The sequence below is a fragment of the Rhinopithecus bieti genome, unplaced genomic scaffold, assembly GCF_001698545.2.
Source record: "Rhinopithecus bieti isolate Rb0 unplaced genomic scaffold, ASM169854v2 scaffold_7438, whole genome shotgun sequence".
Taxonomy (NCBI): Eukaryota; Metazoa; Chordata; class Mammalia; order Primates; family Cercopithecidae; genus Rhinopithecus; species Rhinopithecus bieti.
Window position 1 is genome coordinate 2,704,105 of NW_016805589.1, and position 20,842 is coordinate 2,724,946.

At 36.6% G+C, this 20,842-nt stretch overlaps 1 protein-coding gene across 7 annotated transcripts in view; it reads right to left on the reverse strand.

Moving 5' to 3' along the window:
* Window positions 1-821: 821 nt before the first annotated feature.
* NR3C1 (nuclear receptor subfamily 3 group C member 1) overlaps window positions 822-20,842 on the reverse strand; it is a 125,864-nt gene continuing 105,843 nt past the window's right edge. For all 7 annotated transcript variants that reach the window (XM_017872976.1, XM_017872980.1, XM_017872975.1 and 4 more), the window contains 5 exons: window positions 19,913-20,191; window positions 18,147-18,291; window positions 14,785-14,915; window positions 2,230-2,387; window positions 822-1,747 (listed from right to left, as the gene is read on the reverse strand). In XM_017872976.1, the coding sequence (XP_017728465.1) occupies window positions 1,595-1,747; window positions 2,230-2,387; window positions 14,785-14,915; window positions 18,147-18,291; window positions 19,913-20,191 (866 nt within the window). In that variant the 3' untranslated portion in view covers window positions 822-1,594. The remainder of the gene's footprint in view (window positions 1,748-2,229; window positions 2,388-14,784; window positions 14,916-18,146; window positions 18,292-19,912; window positions 20,192-20,842) is intronic.

The window sequence follows — 20,842 nt, forward strand, 5'->3', positions numbered from 1 at the left end:
CAGTAGCCCTTCCCTTCCCAGATTAGTGAATACCAATATGATATATATCTGAAACTATAACTAAATATAAAAATATATTAGAAGTTCCATATTTTAATATTAGATTTTCAGTTTTCTATTACACAAATAATTTGGCCACCTTGAATAGAAATCAAATTTCTTGTGGCTTAGTAAATATGTTAAGTTTTGAGTTTACAGAAAGTTGGTAAGGTGCACACAGAAAGGGCTACTACAGCTTCTATTTTGTTTAAAATAATTTTCAACAGTGAAGAAATTCACAGGACTTGTGTTAAACTCTATGGCACACATTAGGGATGTGTAGTTTTACAAACATGGATGTCTGACATACAGTTCTAAATCACAAAAATCAGTAGCTGAGCTTTCCTGTACCATCAGGAAAGATTAACCAATTGGTGACAGATGGGAATGTGAAAATGGGTGTCTAGCCATTTTTGCCATACTAGAGATTTAGTTTTTGGGTAAAGTTTAGTGAGAGGAATTACTTGCTCTGATTAAAATTCTCTCAGCTGTGTTACAGCTGGTTCTCTGGAATCACAACTTTTAAGAAGTTATACAAACTACTTCAAAAGGTCCTGAAAGACAAATAGTTTACCAGCTTTCTTGCCATATAGCCTTTGCAAAAATAGGGCATTAGGTACAGACAGGGCCTCTTGGTAGTGATTTTTAAATCAGTCTTTTGCAACCATCATCCACAGTTTACCCAGCAGGTCCCTGGACTAGGTGCTCTATACCAGTTAGGACGGTGAATTTGCACAACCTATATAATTCTCCACTGAAGCAGATATATACAAAATATGAGCTTTTTTTTGACAAGAATACTGGAGATTTGAGTCAATTTTGTGGTCTTCTGATAGCTAAGTGCCATCAGGTTAGAAGCACCAACCCATTTTCACACAGAAGATTAATGTTTAGAGTTTATTTGGGAAAGCTACGAACTAGCTGCCCATCTTAAACAGCTGTACAATAACTTGAATAAAAAATTATGTAAGAAAAAATGAGCAAGCGTAGTTCACTAAATATAAAGGAAATTGTTAAAACCAGACAGTAATAGCTATAAAAGGCACAACTTCCCTTTTCTGATATACACTTGTAAACTTTTTTTCAGGTTTCCATGCATAAATCAAAAATGCTATCTTAACTATACAGGGGGGGAATACACCAACAGAAAGTCTAGAAAATTTCATCCAGCCAACTGTGAAAAAGTATGAGCAGAAAGTTCATCACACAGACTTTGGGCACTGGTGGTTTAGGTGCCATCCTTCTTTGACTATGGAGATTACGTCCACATGTTAAGGTTTCTAATTTCTGGGATATACTAACTAATGAAATTTCACTGTTTACTCTCCCATCACTGTAAAGCGATGACTCAATTGCTTCTGTTGCCAAGTCTTGGCCCTCTATAAACCACATGTAGTGCGTATTTAAAACAAAACAACAGACAAAAACAATAAAAAATAAAACAACCTCTACAGGACAAACTGATAAAAACAACCTCTACAGGACAAACTGATAGTTTATACAATAAAAGCTATTAATTCGACTTTCTTTAAGGCAACCATTCTTATTAAGGCAGTCACTTTTGATGAAACAGAAGTTTTTTGATATTTCCATTTGAATATTTTGGTATCTGATTGGTGATGATTTCAGCTAACATCTCTGGGAATTCAATACTCATGGTCTTATCCAAAAATGTTTGGAAGCAATAGTTAAGAAGATTTTCAACCACCTGCAAGAGAAGATATAGTAATGATTAGGCTTCAAAATTGGTCAGTGGGAACAGCTCATGTTTGTTGTCCTCTATTTTGAAAGAATTATCTGGCCTAGAATATACCAATCTCACTGAAAAATAAGCACTTCCGTACAAGTTTCTTTGATTGTATGTAGAATTATATGGAATTATTTCATGAACCGCTGTGGTACCTATATAAAGGGTACATTATTCTAATTTAATGGATTAATCATACTTTTTAAAAAGTGTTATTCAATTCTATAATAACATCGTGATTTTATAAGATGAAAGGATAGTTCATAATTGGTCTTAGGAAAAATGTCTACAAAACTGAAGTTCATAAGTTGAACTGAAGCTATCACCAACATCCACAAACTGGGGATGGGGCGGGGGTGCTGTTGGTATATAATTATATGCACTAATTAAAACATACTTTATCCCAGAAAATTCTTATATTTGGCTTTATGTTCAACACTTACTTCATGCATAGAATCCAAGAGTTTTGTCAGCTGATAAAACCGCTGCCAGTTCTGGCTGGAGTTTCCTTCCCTCTTGACAATGGCTTTTCCTAGCTCTTTGATGTAGGTCATTCTAATTTCATCAAATAGCTCTTGGCTCTTCAGACCGTCCTTAGGAACTAAAACGTTAAGATGAAGTCAATTAAAGGATTTTCTTTTTCTTTTCTTTTCTTTTTTTTTTTGAGATAGGGTCTCAATGTGTCTGTCACCCAGGCTGGAGTGCAGTGGCATAATCATAGCTCATTGGAGCCTTGACCTCATTTGCTCAAGTAATCCTCCCACCTTAGCCTCCTGAGTAGCTAGGACTGTAGGCACAAGCCACCGGGTCTGGCTAAATTTTTTTGTAGAGACAGGATCTCCCTATGTTGCCCAGGCTGGTCTTAAACTCCTGGGCTCAAGCAGTCCTCCTGCCTAAGCCTCCCAAAGTGCTAGGATTACAAGCGTGAGCCACTGTTTCCAGCCAAATTTCTTGCTGTAACTTTTCATACATGCAAGACGGGCAGTTAACACTGTCTGTGTACTCTTAATGCACCCTAAAATATAAGCATTTTCTCAGGATTATTAAACTACAGCCAAGAGAAAATGCAGGATAACAAAGAATTGGAGGACTTAACCTTGAGTAAATCACTTGATTTCTCATGTATAAAATGGAACTGGTGATGATACCTTCCTCCTTAGCTCATAAAGCTATCTGGAAGACCAGATGAAATAATACAGTGATTTTTAGTTAACTTTGTCTGCCATTCTGCACTTGAGTTTAATTCTGGTATTGAGATAGATAGAAGGCTTCAACAACAGTGTTTATTCCAGCAATTACATCTTAGAGTATCTGTGATATCACCAGTTAACTATAACTTTAAAATTGCCATGCAATACATTTTGTTTTATGTTTTAATGTAGCTACTAGATATGTCTTAATAGGGAGCAGATATCTGTCCTTCCTTAGGTACATGGATTCTGGTTAGTGAAACTGGTATAAAAATTTTGGGGGGATACATTACATTACTCTTCAAAAAATGGTACTAATAAGGACAAGGAACAGAGGCTAATCATGGTTTCACTGAATCCTGTGGAGATTAGGACTTTCGTAGAGTGCCACATTTTTCACAGTGTGCTCCTGGGAACACTGATTCTGCATTAACTATGGTTAGAGGGAGAAAAAGGATTTGGTGGTCAAAGTTTGAGAAAAGCTAAATGTTTAATACATATTAGGCAGACTTCTGAATTTCAGTACTTCTTGGAGATACTATCATGCACTCTCCAGAGAGGGGGAACGCATTATTTCCCAAACTGAAACTTCACTGCTGCTGACATTTTTAGAAGATGCTGGTATAAAGGAAAAGCTATGGATTTAGGAGCTTTGAGAAGTCTTAATTTGTTTTTTTTTTTGTTTTTTGTTTTTTTTTTGTTTTTTTTTGCCCAAGACAGAGAGTCTCGCTGTGTGGCTTAGACTGGAGTGCAGTGGTGTGATTTCGGCTCACTGTAACTTCCACCTCCCAGGTTCAAGCAATTCCACCTGCCTCGGCCTCCCAAAGTGCTGGGATTTCAGGCGTTAAGTCACCGTGCCCAGCCAAGAGGTCTTATTTCTTACTTGCCATGTGAACTTGAATATAACCTCCTTGAGCATCTTTCCTGCTCTTTTTCATTGGATTATGATTAGAATTAGACTAATGACTATGTATGAAAATGTTTGATTCCATAAAGCATTACTTGACACTTCTGAGATATCAGTATTAACATGAAATGAAGACTGCTTAATCAGGAGTGATAATCAGGAGTGATAAGGGCATTCTATGTTAACAATGGGTTAATTTTACACATTACTATACTATAGAAAATCTAATTATTGCAAAATTGTAAAACAGTGATTGCTTATAGTTTTTTTCCCTGCTGGTTAGTCCTAATTCTAAAAATAAAAAACTATGGTGAAGCCCAATTCAGTATGCATATAAAATAATTTCATCCATCTCAAATTTTTTGTTTAATGTTTTAGTATTGAAATCACTAACATTACATCCTCTTTTGGCTGCAGGAAGTAAGTACAGCCTGGCATTCCCCTCCTACTGGAAAACTGGACAACAAGCAATACATGATTATGATCCCTAGGAAAACAGAAACAAATATGGTAAGCCATACCTAGCCTAGGAGCAAGAAATCTTAATTCTAAGCCTTTTTGCTTGAAAGTAATCATCATACTGCAGAGCAGGGAAAGGGAACCCAGAGTCTAGCAATCTTGCTGGGTTGAGGAGAAAGAGATTGAAGTTTGGGGAGGCTAAAGCAGCTTTAATTTATAGGTTAGACTACTGGAAACTAAGGAGGTACACAAAGTAAAAATTCGTGCATACTTAGGGTGAAATCCCTTGAGGCCATAGAGGAAAGAAAGATCTAATTAAATATGCAGAGAATTCAGTAGAGACCTAGGGGCCACATCTCAGAAGCAAGGCTAAATTAGTCCCAGCAAAAAGGCTACTATGGATCAGTGATTCTCAAAAGGGAGGGGGAGAGTTTGCCTCCAAGGGGATATTTGGCAGATAATCTATAATTATAAAAACCTTTGTCTCAGAATCAATAATTTGACATTTCTGAAACAGTCTACCCAAGAACTGCATTCTTTTCAAGTATACACAGAACATTAATCTAGAACATAAAACAAGACTGATTATACTTAGGAGGATTACGTCACACAATGAATGCTCTCTGACAAAAATGAGATTTAAACAGAAGTCAGTAACAAACATATCTGTAGAAAAACCCAAATGTTTGGAATTTGACATTTAGTGAGCTATGGATTAAATAAGGCATCATAAGAAAAACTTTAAAATCTCTAGTACTGAAAACACAGCATACCAAAATGTGTGGGATGCCATCAAGACAGTGCTTAGAAAATTTACAGCATTAAAAGCTTTTATTAGAAAAGGTCTCAATTATATATGCTTCTACCCTAAACTGGTAAACTAAACACAAGAAAAATGGAAAGGATAAAGAGTAGACACAGATAACTAAGAACATGCATAAACAACAACAAAATCAAGACCAAGCTGGTTCTATGAAAACATCGGTAAAACTGAGAACTTTTAGCCAGACTGATTAAAAAAAAAAAAAAAGCAAGAATATATTAAATACCAATGTCAGGAATGAAAGGGAATAACGCTAGAGATACTGGAACCATTAGAAGAATATTATGAATAACTTTTATACCAATAAATTCAACATTTGAAGGAAACAGTTAAATTCCTTCAAAGATGTAAACCAACAAAGCCCACTCAATAATAAACAAATATCAGTAAACATTTGATGAATCTGTACTTGAAAACCTTTCTACAAAAAAGGCTCCAAGCAAACCAAGATGGCTTCGCTGCTGAGTTTTACCAGACATTTAAGGAAGAAATAATACCATATTATCATAACACCAAAGCTATAGATCATGGATTTAGATGCGAAAATACCAAAATTTTAGTACACTGAATTCAGCTATATGTAAAAAGGATATTATATCATAACCAAATAGGATTTATCCCAGGAATGAAAGGCTAGTCAATTACTCAAAATTAAACACTATATTATACCGTATTAATAGACTAAAAATGAAAGATATATGATCTTGAGGCACAAAAGCATATGATAAAAGTTTTTCTGCTATTATGAATAATGCTGCTATGAACATGGGCAGTCATTAAATGCATGGCAAGTCACAAGGGTCAACTATATACTCTCTAGGATAGCAAAAATAAAAAGACCATACCAAGCTCTGGCAAGGATGTAGACAAAGTAGTAGGAATCTAGCACAACTAGACAGAAAATCAGCAAAGATACAGAAAACTTGAACTACTCTATCAATCCACTTGACCTAACTGACATTCATAAAACCCTACTTAACAAGAGCACGGTACAAGTTTTTTTTCAAGCACTCATGGAACGCTCAGGATAGACCATATGCGAGTGCCTAAAAAAGTCTCAGAAAACTTATTAAGAGTCATTCAATGTATCTCCTACCTCAATGGAATTAAACTAGAAATGAATAGGAAGAGATATGGGAAATCCCCAAATATGTAAAAATTAAAGCAATACACATGGGTCAATGAAAAAAAATCATGAAGGACATTAGAAAATGAAATGAATGAAAATACATAAAAAATTTTTAGCTTTAAACATCTATATAAGAAAATAGGGTCTCCAACTAATAATGGAAGTTTCTACCTTAAACTAGAAAAAGGAACAAATTAAATGAAAAGCAAGCAGAAAAAAAATAATAATGACACAGAAAACAAAAAACAGTAGACAAAATCAATGAAACTAAAAATTTCAATGAAACTAAAAATTAGTTCTTTGTAAAGACTAACAAAATAAATTTCTAAGTAGACTGACCAAGAAAAAAAGATGATCAGGCACAAATTATCAAAATGTATAATGGAGGGGACACCACTATGGATCCCACAAAATTTAAAGGATTAGATTACAAACAACTTTATGCCCGAGTTAGACAACTCAAGACAAAATGGCTCATTTCATAGAAACACACAAATTACAAAACAAAGTCAAGGAAAAATAGAAATTCTGAATAGAGCTATATAACAAGTAAGCAAATCTAATTAATAATTAAAAATTTTCCCTGAAAGAAAACACCAGACCCAGATGGCTTCACTGGTGACATGTATCAAATCTCTGTAAACTCTTTAAGAAAACAGAGAATACTTCCCAACTCATTTTAAGAGGCTAGTACTACCCTGGTAACAAAGCCAGAAAAATATATCACAAGAAAAGAAAGCTGTAGATCAGCATCCTTCATAAAGAGAGATATAAAAATGATCAAATATTAGCAAACCAAATTCAAAATATATATGGAAAAGATTATACACCATGATCTAGTCAGAAAACTAGATCTTAAACAATTTCAAGCCATTTTCCTGATTTTGCAAATAAATTTGTATTGGAACACAAGCATTCACATATTGTATATAGCTGCTTTCCTGTTGTAACTGTAGAACTGAGAAATTGCAACAGGGACTATATGGCCTGCAAAGACAAATATGTACTGTGAGTCTCTTTACAGAAGAATATTTGTGGAACTATACTCTGCTTAGTAGTATAGTTATTTTTTTTTTTTTGGAAAGAGGATTTGACGGTCTCCCCACTCCTCCAAAGCTGGAATTCCTATTCTCTCTCAACAACGGAATTTTTTTTTTTTTGAGATGAAACCTCACTCTGTTGCCTAGGCTGGCACAATCTCGGCTTACTGCAACCTCTGCCTCCCAGGTTCAAGCGATTCTCCCGCCTCAGCCTCCTGAGTAGCTGGGACTACAGGCTTGTGCCACCACGCCTGGCTATTTTTTTTGTATTTTTAGTAGAGACAGGGTTTCACCATGTTGGTCAGGCTGGTCTTGAACTCCTAACCTGATGATCTGCCCACCTTGGCCTCCCAAAGTGCTGGGATTACAGGTGTGAGCCACAGCGCCCTGCCAGAAATTGGAAATTTAAGATGTTAATTATTTTCAAATGGATCTATAGATTCAAGGCTATCCTAATAAAAATTCCATCAGACTCTGTTTTTGAGACAGAGTTTCACTCTGTTGCCCAGGCTAGAGTGCACTGGCATGATCATGGCTCACTGCAGCCTTGACCTCCCACCTCAGCCTCCTGGATAGCTGGGACTACAGGCACGAGCTACCATGCCTGGCTAATTTTTTGTATTTTCTGTAGTGACAGGGTTTCGCCATTTTGCCCAGACTGGTCTCAAACTCTTGGGCTTAAGCGATCTGCCTGCCTTGGCCTCTCAAAGTCGTGGGATTACAGGCATGAACCACCACACCCAGCAACCACTACACCCAGCCCCCAAAGACTCTTTTTTTGGTAGAAATTGTCAAGCTAATTTAAAAATACGTGGAAGACCAGGCGCGGTGGCTCATGCCTGTAATCCCAGCACTTTGGGAGGCCGAGGTGGGTGGATCACCTGAGGTCAGGGTTTGAGACTAGCCTGGCCAACATGGCGAAACCCCATCTCTACTAAAAATACGAAAATTAGCCAGGCATGGTGGTGGGTGCCTGCAATCCCAGCTACTGGGGAGGCTGAGGCTGCGATGAGCCAAGATCACGCCACTGCACTCCAGCCTGGGCAACAGGAGCCTGGGCCATCTCAAAAAAAAAACAAAACAAAAAGGTGGAAATGCAAGGAAACTAGAATATCCAAAACAACAGTTTGGAAAAGAACAGATTGGGAGAATTCATATTACCCGATTTTAAGATTTACTGTAATGCAATAGTAATCAAGACCGGATGTTATCAATATGAATATAGGCATACAGATCACTGGGTAAGACAAGAGTCTAAAAGTAGACCCACACATATACAAACAACTGATTTTCTATAAAATTGCCAAGTAACTCAATAGGGAAAAGAAAGTCAAGTTCTGGAGCAACCAGATACGGATTTTGGGGAAAAAAATGAACCTTGTCCCTTACCTTGCATCATATACTTAAGCATGTGAGCTGAAACTACAGAATTTCTACAAGAAAACAAATAGTGGAAAATCTTTTTAACCCTGGATTAAGCAAAACTTTCTTAATACACAAAGACGTGAAGCTTTCTTCAGAATTATATACTTTTGCTCATCTCTACATTTTCTGTTAAGAAAATTGTAAATGTAATCCACTTACTGAAAGAAAACATGCAAAACATATATTTAACAAAGGGCTATATTGAGAATATTTGAATAATTCTTAAAACCCAATAAGAAGATAAATAGTTCAGTTAAAAAATGGGCAAAAGATTAAAAGAGGCACAGTACCAAATAAGATATATAGGTGGCCAATAAGCCCATGAAAAGATGCTTAGTATCTTTAATCATCAGTATACCTACGATGAAAGAGGCTGACAGTACCAAGTACTGAGGAGGATATAGAGCATATCTTAAGTCTCATACATTTCTGGTAAATGTTAACAATTGTGGAAAAATTTGGCAGTTTTAAAAATAAATTTAAACACACATTCAACATATGTCCCAATGATCTCACACCTCAGTACTGACCCAATAGAGATGAAATGTACATCTATATCCTTATTTTTTTGTCTGCTTGATTAATTTGTGAGAAAGGTATAGTAAAATCTCACTATTTTACAAGATTTATCTAAGTATTCTTGTTCTATGAATTTTTGTATTATGTAATTTGAAACTATATATTTAGAATTATTTTTCCTGGTGAACAAATGCTTTAATAAGTATTTTGCCTTAACATCTATTTTGTTTGGTAATAACATAGCTCCTTCAGTTTTCTTTTGGTCAGTATAGGGGCCAGCAAACTTTGGCCTATGGGCCAAAACCTACTTGCAGCCTGTATTTGTAAATAAAGTTTTATTGGAACACAGCCACACCTGTTCTATTTGAGTATTGTCAATGACTATGTTCCTACCACAAGGGCAGAGTTTAGTAGCTGTGACAGAGACTGTGCAAAGCTAACAACATTTACCATCTGGCCCTTTACAGAAAAAGTCTGCCATGTTATACTATGCAAAGTCAATCCTTTTACTTCAGCCTTTCAGTATCTTTATTCAGATATAGCCCTTTTAAATAGCATAAATTTGGATTATTTCTAAGATCCTGTCAGATTAGCTTGGAGCATTCAGTCCATCTCTACACTTATTTTATTTTTGAGACAATGTTCCTCTGTCACCCAGGCTGGAGAGCAGTGGCACGATTTTGGCTCACTGCAGCCTCCGCCTCCCAGGTTCAAATGATTCTTGTGCCTCAGCCTCTTGAGTAGCTGGGATAACAGGCATGCACCACCACACCTGGCTAACTTTTTATATATTTAGTAGAGTCGGGGTTTTGCCATGTTGGTCAGGCTGGTCTCGAACTCCTCACCTCAAGTGATCTGCCCACCTCAGCCTCCCAAAGTGCTGGGATTACAGGTGTGAGCCACTGCACCTGGCCCCATCTCTACATTTAATGAAACTACTGCTGTGTTTGAATTTAGCTGTACTACTGTACCTTATCTGTTACTTCCTGTTTTCATGCCCTTGTTATGCATTTTTCTCCCTCCTCTCACATCTTTCATTCTTTTGAATTGTTTTTCTTAGGTATTCTCTTCCCCTGATGGTTTGGTACTTTGCATACCCTGCATACCCTATTTCTAGTTGTCATCCTTGAAACTTAAATATACTTTAGTTCTAGTTTTTTAACCCTCAAGGAAATTGTTACTGTTGTTATTTTATATACACAGTAAATGTCAGTTTAAATGTATCTACATTATTTACCACTTTCCTTATTCTTCAGTCCTTCTTAAAGATGGGATTGCTTTTATTTTTTTCTGAGATGGAGTCTCGCTCTGTCACCAGGCTGGAGTGCAGTGGCGCGATCTTGGCTCTCTGCAACCTCCATGTCCCAGGTTCAAGCGATTCTCCTGTCTCAGCCTCCTGAGTAGCTGGGACTACAGGCATACAACACCATCCCCAGCTAATTTTTGTATTTTTAGTAGAGATGGGGTTTTACCACATCAGCCAGGATGGTCTTGATCTCTTGACCCTGTGATCCGCCTGCCTCCCAAAGTGTTGGGATTACAGGTGAGAGCCACCAATCCTGGCCAGGATTATTTTTCTTTAGCCTAAGTATACCCTCTAATAAATTTTTAGTGACCATCTGGTGGCAAACTTTATTTTCACCTCCTAGTTAAAAAATAGGTGATTGGTGTACTTAGAACATTCAAATTTAAAGTAATTACTGATATAGCTGGATTAATGTCTACCATGTTTATAACTTTTCTATTCAGCATATTGCATGTGAGTTTGGGGGAGTTTGCTTTGACCTATCTTCAAGCTCACTGACTCTTTGCTTGGCTTTGCTCAGTCTACTGATGAGCCCATCAACATCATTCTGCATTTCCTTACAGCATTCCTTAGCATTTATTTTTAGAGTTTCCATCTCTCTGCATACATCACTTCTTGCATATTGTCTACTTTTTCCACTGGAGCCTTTAACCTACTAATCATAGGTATTGTAAATTCCCTATCTGATAACTGAAATATTGTGTCATATCTGAGGACTGCTTCTGATGCTTGTTTTGTCTCTTCAGACTGTGGGTTTTTTTCTTGCATTTTAGCATGCCTTATGGTTTTTTGTTGAAAGCTGGACACGATATATCAAAACTGAAGTAATCTGGCGTGAGGTTTCATGCTGATCTGGCTAGGAGGTAGGCTGTATTTAATGTCTGCTGTAGTTGTAGGTACTAGAGGCTTCAGTTTCCTCTAGTTTCCTTGTTTTTATTTACTTTTTCTTCTGTTGTCTTTGGGTTTCCTAAGAACTCCTTAAACAGCTTGTATCCTGCAGCTCTCTCAGTTGTAATCCACTGTTATTTTATCCTGGAGCCCTGTTTATATGGTGGTAAGGTTTTGGGGAGGGGGAGGTGAAGTATTTTATAATCCTTATGATTTTTAGTGGGTCTGAATCCCTGGGCTGTGATTTTCAGAAATGAGACAAGAAGGCTAAGACAGGGCCAGAATCCTCAATTTGCCTTCCCCCCAGGTCACATTAGGGTCTGTTGAATTAGTTTTCCTTACAGTGCAGGCCTTTGTTGTGAACACTCTCCTACGTATTTCCAATTTTTACCTTCCCCTACTTCTACCAGAAAAGGAGGGAATTCTTCACCCTAAGAATCTTGTGGAGTTTCTGGAAGTTAGAAATTCTGTGGGGTAAACCCAAGAAATTGCAGGAAACCCCCACTAAGACTGGGTCCCTGGGAGTTTTTAACTCTGAAACTAGTCCTCGCTCAGCCTCCAGCAATTCATCAAAATTGCCTAGTCTTCCTGGCTTCAGTGGCATCTTTCCCCAGTAAGCTGATCTTGGCTGTTTCTCTGTATTTGTCTGTTCTAGATTTTGAGGTGGTGGTTTGTCCTATGACCTCCATTCTCTGAGGGATCTAAGAAAAGTCATTGTTTTTCCAGTTTCTATAGCTTTGTTGCCATTTTCCAGTTGTGATTTTCAGTACCTACAAATCTCCCTTGTGGTTTATATACACAAACATATACACAATCATTAAAAACAATTGTATTCTGGCTGATTTTTTCAGATATACATTTCAAGTGTTTCTTCAAATGTGTCCAATCTGTTTTTAGACCAATCCACTGCCTTTTAAACTGCATTTATATTTCCATCTCTTGTTTTAAAAATATACAGAACCAGCCCAAATGCCCATCAATCACCGAGTGGATAAAGAAAATGTGGTGTGTATATATACCATGGACTACTACTCAGCCACAAAAAGGAAAAAAATAATGGCATTGGCAGCAACCTGGATGGAACTGGAAACCGTTATTATAAGTGAAGTAACTCAGGAATGGAAAACCAAATATTGCATGTTCTCACTTATAAGTGGGAGCTAAACTATGAAGATGCAAAGGCATGAGAATGATATAATGGACTTTGGGGACTGGGGTTGGGGAGGGGAGTGAGGGATGAAAGACTATACATTGGGTACAGTGTATACCGCTCGGGTGATGGGTGCACCAAAATTCCAGAAATCACCACTAAAGAACTTATTCATGTAACCTAACACTACCTGTTCCCCAAAAATCCTATTGAAATCATTTTAAAAAAGATTATAAACTTAAAAAAACTCCAACTTACTAATTTACCAGGTTCTACAAATGCCCTCAAAGAGCAACTTGGCTTGAGTTCCACTTACCTCTGTAGGTTCCTGCCTTCACTTAGTTCTTAATTGTTTTAGTCTAGCATTTTTGGTGGGAGGTTATAGTACCTATTCCAGTAGTCTATCATAGTAGAAGTCTATATCTTAAGGTATATATTTCCATCCGTATGTTTCTATTATTTTTTTAAAAAGAAGAACTTGTGATATGTACTAGGCCAATTTACTTATTATTTACAATGAAAAAAATCATACAGCTCAATTAGTCTGGGATGTATGCAACTGAAACCACTTTTTTTTTTTTTCTTAAATAAGGTTGTTAGTATGTAGGCACTGAATTATACCTTCATGGTATCAATCAAAGTTATGATCAGAATTTTACATAACTGCTTAATCACTTCTTTAACAAGTGTACTGCTACAGGTAACATTAAACATGTCTCTAGCAATGATCTTTACCAGGTTCTCTTGCCTTGACTGAAATATTATTAATACTTCTTATATCCATTAACATAAAATAACTTTTGTTGAGCAAAATAGTGTGAAAGCATTAAGACAAATGTGTGCTTTGGAAATCTTTAAATAGATACGAAATGGTTAAATAAAGTCATAGTCTTATGCAACATCCATAGCTTACAGTTATTTGGCAACTATGAAACCACAGTTACTAATGGAATTAAGACTTTTAAAAACTGCAAATGTACGTATTTGTATATAAAAGACGTATTCAGCTATTAACTCAGTATTTAATAAACATTGATATGTAATTTTTACTGGAAATGGCCTAAGGTTTATAATACCAACTAGTTCATACAGCTTTTTTTAAAAAAGACTTTTTTAGAGCAGTTTTAAGTTCACAGCAAAATTGGGAGGAAGGTACAGACATTTTTCATATACCCCCTGTCCCACACATTACCACCCAAAGTCCATAGTTGAGGGTTCACTCTCCGTGGTGGACATTCTTCGGGTTTGGACAAATGTATAATGACATGTTTCCACCATTATAGTAGCATACAAAGTATTTTCACTGCCCTAAAAATCCTCTGTGCTCTGCACATTTATCACTCCCTTCCTTCTAAACCCTGGCAACCACTGATTTTTTTTTTTTTTTTTTGCTGTCTTCACATTTTGCCTTTTATGGAATGTTATATAGTTGGAATCACACAGTATGTAACTCTTTCAGATTAGCTTTTTTTCACTTAGTAGTATGCATTTAATGTTCCTCCATGCGTTTTCATGGCTTGATAGCTCATTTCTTTTTAGTTCTCAATAGTATTCCATCATCTGGATGTATCATAGTTTATTTATCACTTTGACATCTTTGTCTTTGCTAGCTAAAAAGTAATCTCACAGAAGTTTGTTTTATAAACTCTTGTTGCCGTTTTCTAGATAGTGAATCTCTGTCTGACAATCCAGTTCCAATGCTATGTTAACCAATTCCCAGTAGTAATTAAGCACACCTTTTCTAGGATGCGTCTTTTTCTCCCATAATTTCTTATACATGCTAATACTCATTAGGTAACTAAAATCTTTAACCAAGTAACAGTATAGTAGACAAAATCACTATAGTCAGCTTTCTTTTTCCATGTCTTCCCATGATCAAAGATTAAAGGAAGGAAGGAGAAAAGCGTCCACACAGATTCCTATCAACAGTGATCCCTATGTGGCTCATATACCTCTCTGTTTCTGCTATACCTATTTGTCTTATTAATCTTGGTGTCACTTACTGTGCCTTTCTAATATTTACATTCATAAAAATCATCTGACTAGTAGGAAATAATAGTAGACTTGGTATAATTATTAGTACTATGTATACAAATTAACCTTTGTTTCTAGGCTTTCATAGTTCATGCTTTTGACATAAAGTGAAAAGGTGTTCCACCAACCTGAAGAGAGAAGCAGTAAGGTTTTCATACAGAGATATTCTTCATAAGATACCTGAAGCCTGTGTAACTCAGAGGAAACATACAGCATGTGTTTACATTGGTCGTACATGCAGGGTAGAGTCATTCTCTGCCTGTGAAAGATAAATAGCAGGGTATTAGTTAGAAATACTGCTACTTCCCTGAAAAAAGTACATTTTTGTTTTGTTTTGCAAAACTATGAACTTATAATGAAAAAAAAACTATTGCAATAATATTATTGCTAATTCCCTATAAAATCAGAATTTTGGAGAACTTTCCTTAAACTTCTTCCTGCATCTTGGCTGTGTAAAGAGACTAATGAATAATCTAACGTAACAGTGGAGACATTATTTTCTACCATGCATGCCATGTATTATTATTTAATTAAAGTGTTAGAATTCTTATAGAACTTATTACTAGTTGCTCATTTAAATCAAGGTTTATCACTTGAATATGGTCAATTAGACAACACAATTTTAGGTCCTACACACTTGATTTTTAAAGGTAAATTTTTTCACAACATTCCATCCTAAAGACAAAAATGTGTGACACTGTTCACAGTTATGCAGAGGGCCAGACATAGAACTTGATTCTAGACTTCTGATGCTCAAAATCTGCCTCTGACATGCATATGCCTTAATATTCTTTAAACTAAAGGTACTAAACCAATTCTTGCTTATGATTCTGAAGTCATTACACACCTATGATTTTCAATAGATCTCTAAAGTTTCCTGACTTCTGAAATGACACTAAAAGCCTGAAACTGGGCTCAGTTTACAGCTTTTAAAATGTTTCAAGATTTTTTTTTTTAAGTTTCTGACAGAAAGTCATCTTGGACTTAACAACAAAAGGTTATCATTTTCTCTACTGAATATGTGGTTTATTCTTTTATATAAAATAAATCAAACATGAATTATATGCTGCCAAAGTGATCACAGGCTCTTCAAATTTTAAATCTGCCCTTACCAAAGAGGCACCTCCCCAGTCCTTAATAGTAGGTAAAGCACTCCTTTTTTGGGAGGCACCTTTTTTCCTTTAGTTTCTTGTACATGGTTATATTCATATAACTGAAAATTTCAATAAAGTTATAGTGTAGTAGAATAAGTAAAAACTCATTCTTGTTGGCTGTAAAAACAACAACAAAAATTTTTTTTCCACAGCGTTCTGACCTAAGGGCAACCATGAGAGACGGTTTTATAGCTCTATAGAGGGTCAGAACTTGAATGCTTACTTTCTGATATGCAAAATCTGCCTGTCACAGACACCAGAGCAGTATGGAAACATAGTGGGCTAAGAAAAAAGGGTGGAGGGCTGGGTGCGGTGGCTCACACCTGTAATCCCAGCACTTTGGGAGCCAAAGTGGGAGGATCACTTGAGGTCAGGAGTTCAAGACCAGCCTGGCCAATATGGTAAAACCCTGTCTCTACTAAAAATGCAAAAAATTAGCTGAGTGTGGTGGAGTGCACCTGTAATCCCAGCTATTTGGGAGGCTGAGGCAGAGAATCGCTTGAACCCAGGAGGCAGAGGTTGCCAGATCACACCACTGCACTTGAGCCTGGGTGACAGAGTGAATCTCATCTCAAAAAAAAAGAAAGAAAAGAAAAAGGTGAAGGACTGCCCATCTTGTATGCAGCAGCATGAGAACACAAGAATGGGAAGTACATATCCCTTAATGAAAATGAAACTAATGTAAATCTGTTGAGGAAAAAAATTTATAAATCCCACTTTACATAAGGAATGTATGTGGCATGATTAGATTATGCTGTGACTGCTTAAAGCTAAATCTGAATGCCTTAATAATAAAAACCTTAAATTAGGTTTTGTAAACCAGAAGGATAAGTTGGTGTTTCATATAAATCTGTTTATGCTTTTAATTCCACTTAAATGCCTTCAAATTACATATTAGAAAGTGACTAAAAAATAAATACTGCCAACATGGTATTTTTTAAACAGCATGTTAGGATTCTGATGAGTAATGTCTTCACTTTCCCCAGAAACTAAATATATTTACCAGTTAATTTAAAATTGGATCCAACTACCTAATCTTGTTACATTGTGATGCAATAGTTTGAACAGTCCTCTTTTTGGCAATAAAAGTCAAGGTGACATCTGTTTTCTATACAAACACAAATCTCCATTTTTTTGCTTCTTAGGCCAGGGTATGTGTGTGTGAACTCCCTGTTTACACTGTACTAATAGCAATAAGCTAGGGGTACGAAAAGTAGTAATATAAGGTAGAAAGTGAGAAGAGCTAGAAAGTGACTTCTCTGCTGTGTATCTGGTGATGTGAACACCAAGAGTCTAAGAGTATGCTTGAAAGAATGGATGGGAACGAAGAGTGTGTGAAGGACAACAATGGGAGAGGAAGTGAGGTCAGACTGTGGGAAGCCTGACATCATGCAGAGTATGGACTGGAGGGTCAGTGTGAAGATACTAAAGACAGTCTGTGTGCTGGGGAGATAGGTGGTGCAGTCATACTGTGCTAGAGGAAGCAAACATTAGCTAACGTTCATGTTTGCTGAACATTAAGGATATTTAACAGCATCTCGGAGGTTAGTAAAGTCTGTCGCTGTTAGACTCTTGGTGTTCACATCTGCATACTCTTAGACTCTTGGTGTTCACATCACCAGATACACAGCACAGAAGTCACATCCTAGCTCTTCTCACTTTCTACCTTGTCAGAGGTGCTGTTAAATATCCTTAATATTAATGATGAACATCACACTGGAGGGAGAAAACGGGTGAGGAAACAACTGCAATGAGGTAAGGGGAAATGGACACCTGACATATTTCACAGATACAGGAATAACCCTAGAGGATAAGAGAATAGCTGATTTATAAAATCTTCAAGGCTTGGTCTTCTCTCAGTTAAACAAAACAAACTTGTTCCCATATTTAAACCATAGACACCTGCCATGCAAACAGACACCTCGTGTCTGGGTCCATATGTCCCACCCCATCAGCCTAGATATCCTCATCTACAATTGTCCCCACTGAATCCACATGAGTTTTATCATGCTCCTTTTTCTTTCTGGAATAGCCTTATGTAAATAATAGCACAGTAAGATTCCTTGTTGCTTGCGACACACTTTACTAACCTCAGAGATGCTGTTAAATATCCTTAAACATGTCCTGGGACAGTAATAATGCCACATGTACATTTGCTCTACATTACACTTATCCTGCCCCAAGCACTCATAACTCTATTTCCAGTTTGCCTATATCTTAGATACCTAGTAGGCTTGTTTCAGTCCTGAATTATCACAATAGCAGTCAATCAGGAAAACATCAGCTGGTTAAAAATATCCTATGAATACAGGGAAAATGACTCACATACAACTTACTCATTAATAATCAGATCAGGAGCAAAACACAGCAGGTTTGCACTTGATTGTCTATATGATCTCCACCCCAGGGCAAATGCCATAAGAAACATCCAGGAGTATTGCAGTAGGGTCATTTGGTCATCCAGATGTAAGTTCCTGAAACCTGAATTAAGAGAAATAAAGGTATGAGGCAACATTCTAAGATCATCATCTCTGTGGGAATTGCCAAAGAGCAATCAGATCAATTAGCCCTGTCAAAACAAGGGGACCCCTAACAGAAAATGGAAATTAAATACTAGGCAGACACTGTTTTCCTCTGTCATCTGACACTTCAAGACTCAAACCCTCTGTGCTTTTTTTCTTTTTTCTTTTTTTTGAGACAGAGTCTCGCTCTGTCGCCCAGGCTGGAGTGCAATGGCGCCATCTTGGCTCACTGCAACCTCCGCTTCCTGGGTTCAAGCGATTCTAAGTGCCAGCCTCCCAAGTAGTTGGGAATACAGGTGCATGCCACCATGCCTGGCCAATTTTTATATTTTTAGTAGAGGGATGGGGTTTTGCTATGCTGGCCAGGCTGGTCCTGAACTCCTGACCTCAAGTGATCCACCCACCTGGGCCTCCCAAAGTGCTGGGATTACAGGCGTGAGCCATCACACCCAGCCCGCTCTGTGCTTTCTAATAGCTTTCAATGTGAAAAAAAAAAAAAAAGTAGCCACTTTTGTCACCTTTGTCTGCTTAAGTAAACATGAACTAAATAGTAAAATAGCCAAAATTCTTGGCTTGGCGATTACCAGTGTGATGGGGATGAAGGGGGATTTGTTGATGGGTGCAAAAATAGTTAGAAGAAATAAGTTTTAGTGTTCAGTAGCACAATTATAGTTAACAATAATTTACTGTATATTTCAAAATAGCTAAAAGAGAAGATCTGGAATGTTCCCCAAACAAATGTTTGAGGTGATGCATATCCCAGTTACTCTGATTTGATCCTTACACGTTGTATGCTTTTATCAAATTATTATATGTACCCCCTAAATATAAATATATACAGTAAATATGTACAACTATCATGTATCGATTTTAAAAAAGAGAAAAGAATCTTGGCTTGAGGTATTAATCAGTGAGTTAAGTAAAACATTTGCCCTGCTATTCACACCTCTTCCCCCCTTACTAAAACAAGGATGACAGGAGGTCAGGTTACTTTCTTGTTCAGGCTTGTCAATTCCCTCTGTCTTTAAAGTCAGAGCTGATACTAACACTGACCTCTGCTGTTCCACACCAAATTCCAATAGGGAAACTTTTATTTAAAATTATCTTTAAAATTACATTCAATGTGTAGTATTTCATTTAGTGAAGGGTTAAAATCATTCTACTTAAGTACAAATTTTGAGTCAACATACTTGATGTTTACCAATCTTACAAACAACCTAATTTTTAAAAGTGGCACAATGAAGGAAAACAAACGGAATTAACTAAAAACATTTTCTTTCCCCAAACTTCAGTGTCAAAGGAGTTTTGAGTGAGTCCTGTAACTCGAGTTCTGATATTACATCATCCTATGTGAAATTACCATCCTGTGCATAATGATTTGACAAGCAGGGAGTAATGTAAATGTTTTATTATAAACTCCCTATCACCTGTATTCACCTGACTCTCCCCTTCATAGTCCCCAGAACTGAGTAAGAGAAAGAAGATAAGCCACGGGTTCAGGATGATATAAAAGCCAAAATGTTTTTGCTGAAGAAAACACAAAGGTTTACATAGTTGCTCTTTTATCTTTTGCATCTTACCTGGTATCGCTTTTGCCCATTTCACTGCTGCAATCACTTGCCGCCCTCCTAACATGTTGAGCGTGGTCATGATCCTCCAAGTTGAGTCTGGAACAGAGCTATCATATCCTGCATATAACACTTCAGGTTCAATAACCTCCAACAGTGACACCAGGGTAGGGGTGAGTTGTGGTAACGTTGCAGGAACTATTGTTTTGTTAGCAGGATTTTCAGAGGTTTCTTGTGAGACTCCTGCAGTGGCCTGCTGAATTCCTTTTATTTTTTTCTTTGTTTTTCGAGCTGTGGATATTTTAAAAAATACATAGAAATGAACTGTAATGGGAAGGTCTGCGCTACATAGTTTATTCAAGAAGTATTTTTACTTTCTAAAACTATTAAGATGGGAGAAATATTTTATTTAGCAATTATGATAAAGTGACATGGAAGAGGAGAAAAAACCTTTTTTTTCTGAAAGCAAAGGATCCAGAGGAACCTATTCCCAATTAATTTTGCCTACAAATAGGCCAGAAACTTCATTATAGTTACTCCTCATACAAAGTATTATAATGGTATGTTAAAACAATCGGAGTAAATCACTTTTGTAAATTCTTATATAAATTATTTTTTTGTCTCACTTTCACTCTAAATGCAACAATTTCATTGGTTATGTAAGGCAAATTACTCTTACTATAAACAAAAAAAATCTAAGCTTGGAATAATGGATTACAAACTGTGGTTTAAGATTAATCTAAATCATGGTAGTATATATAATGAAGAGAATTACACTATTTACACTTGTTCAAAGCCACTTATCAAGATAGGAAGATGACAGCAGATTACATGCTAAAAATAGTATTAGTAGTACCAGTAGAAAAATTCGCTTTTCACCTTTACATAGGTACTAACATAAATACTGCTTGGGACTAAAACATTTGGGAAGATGAAATGAAA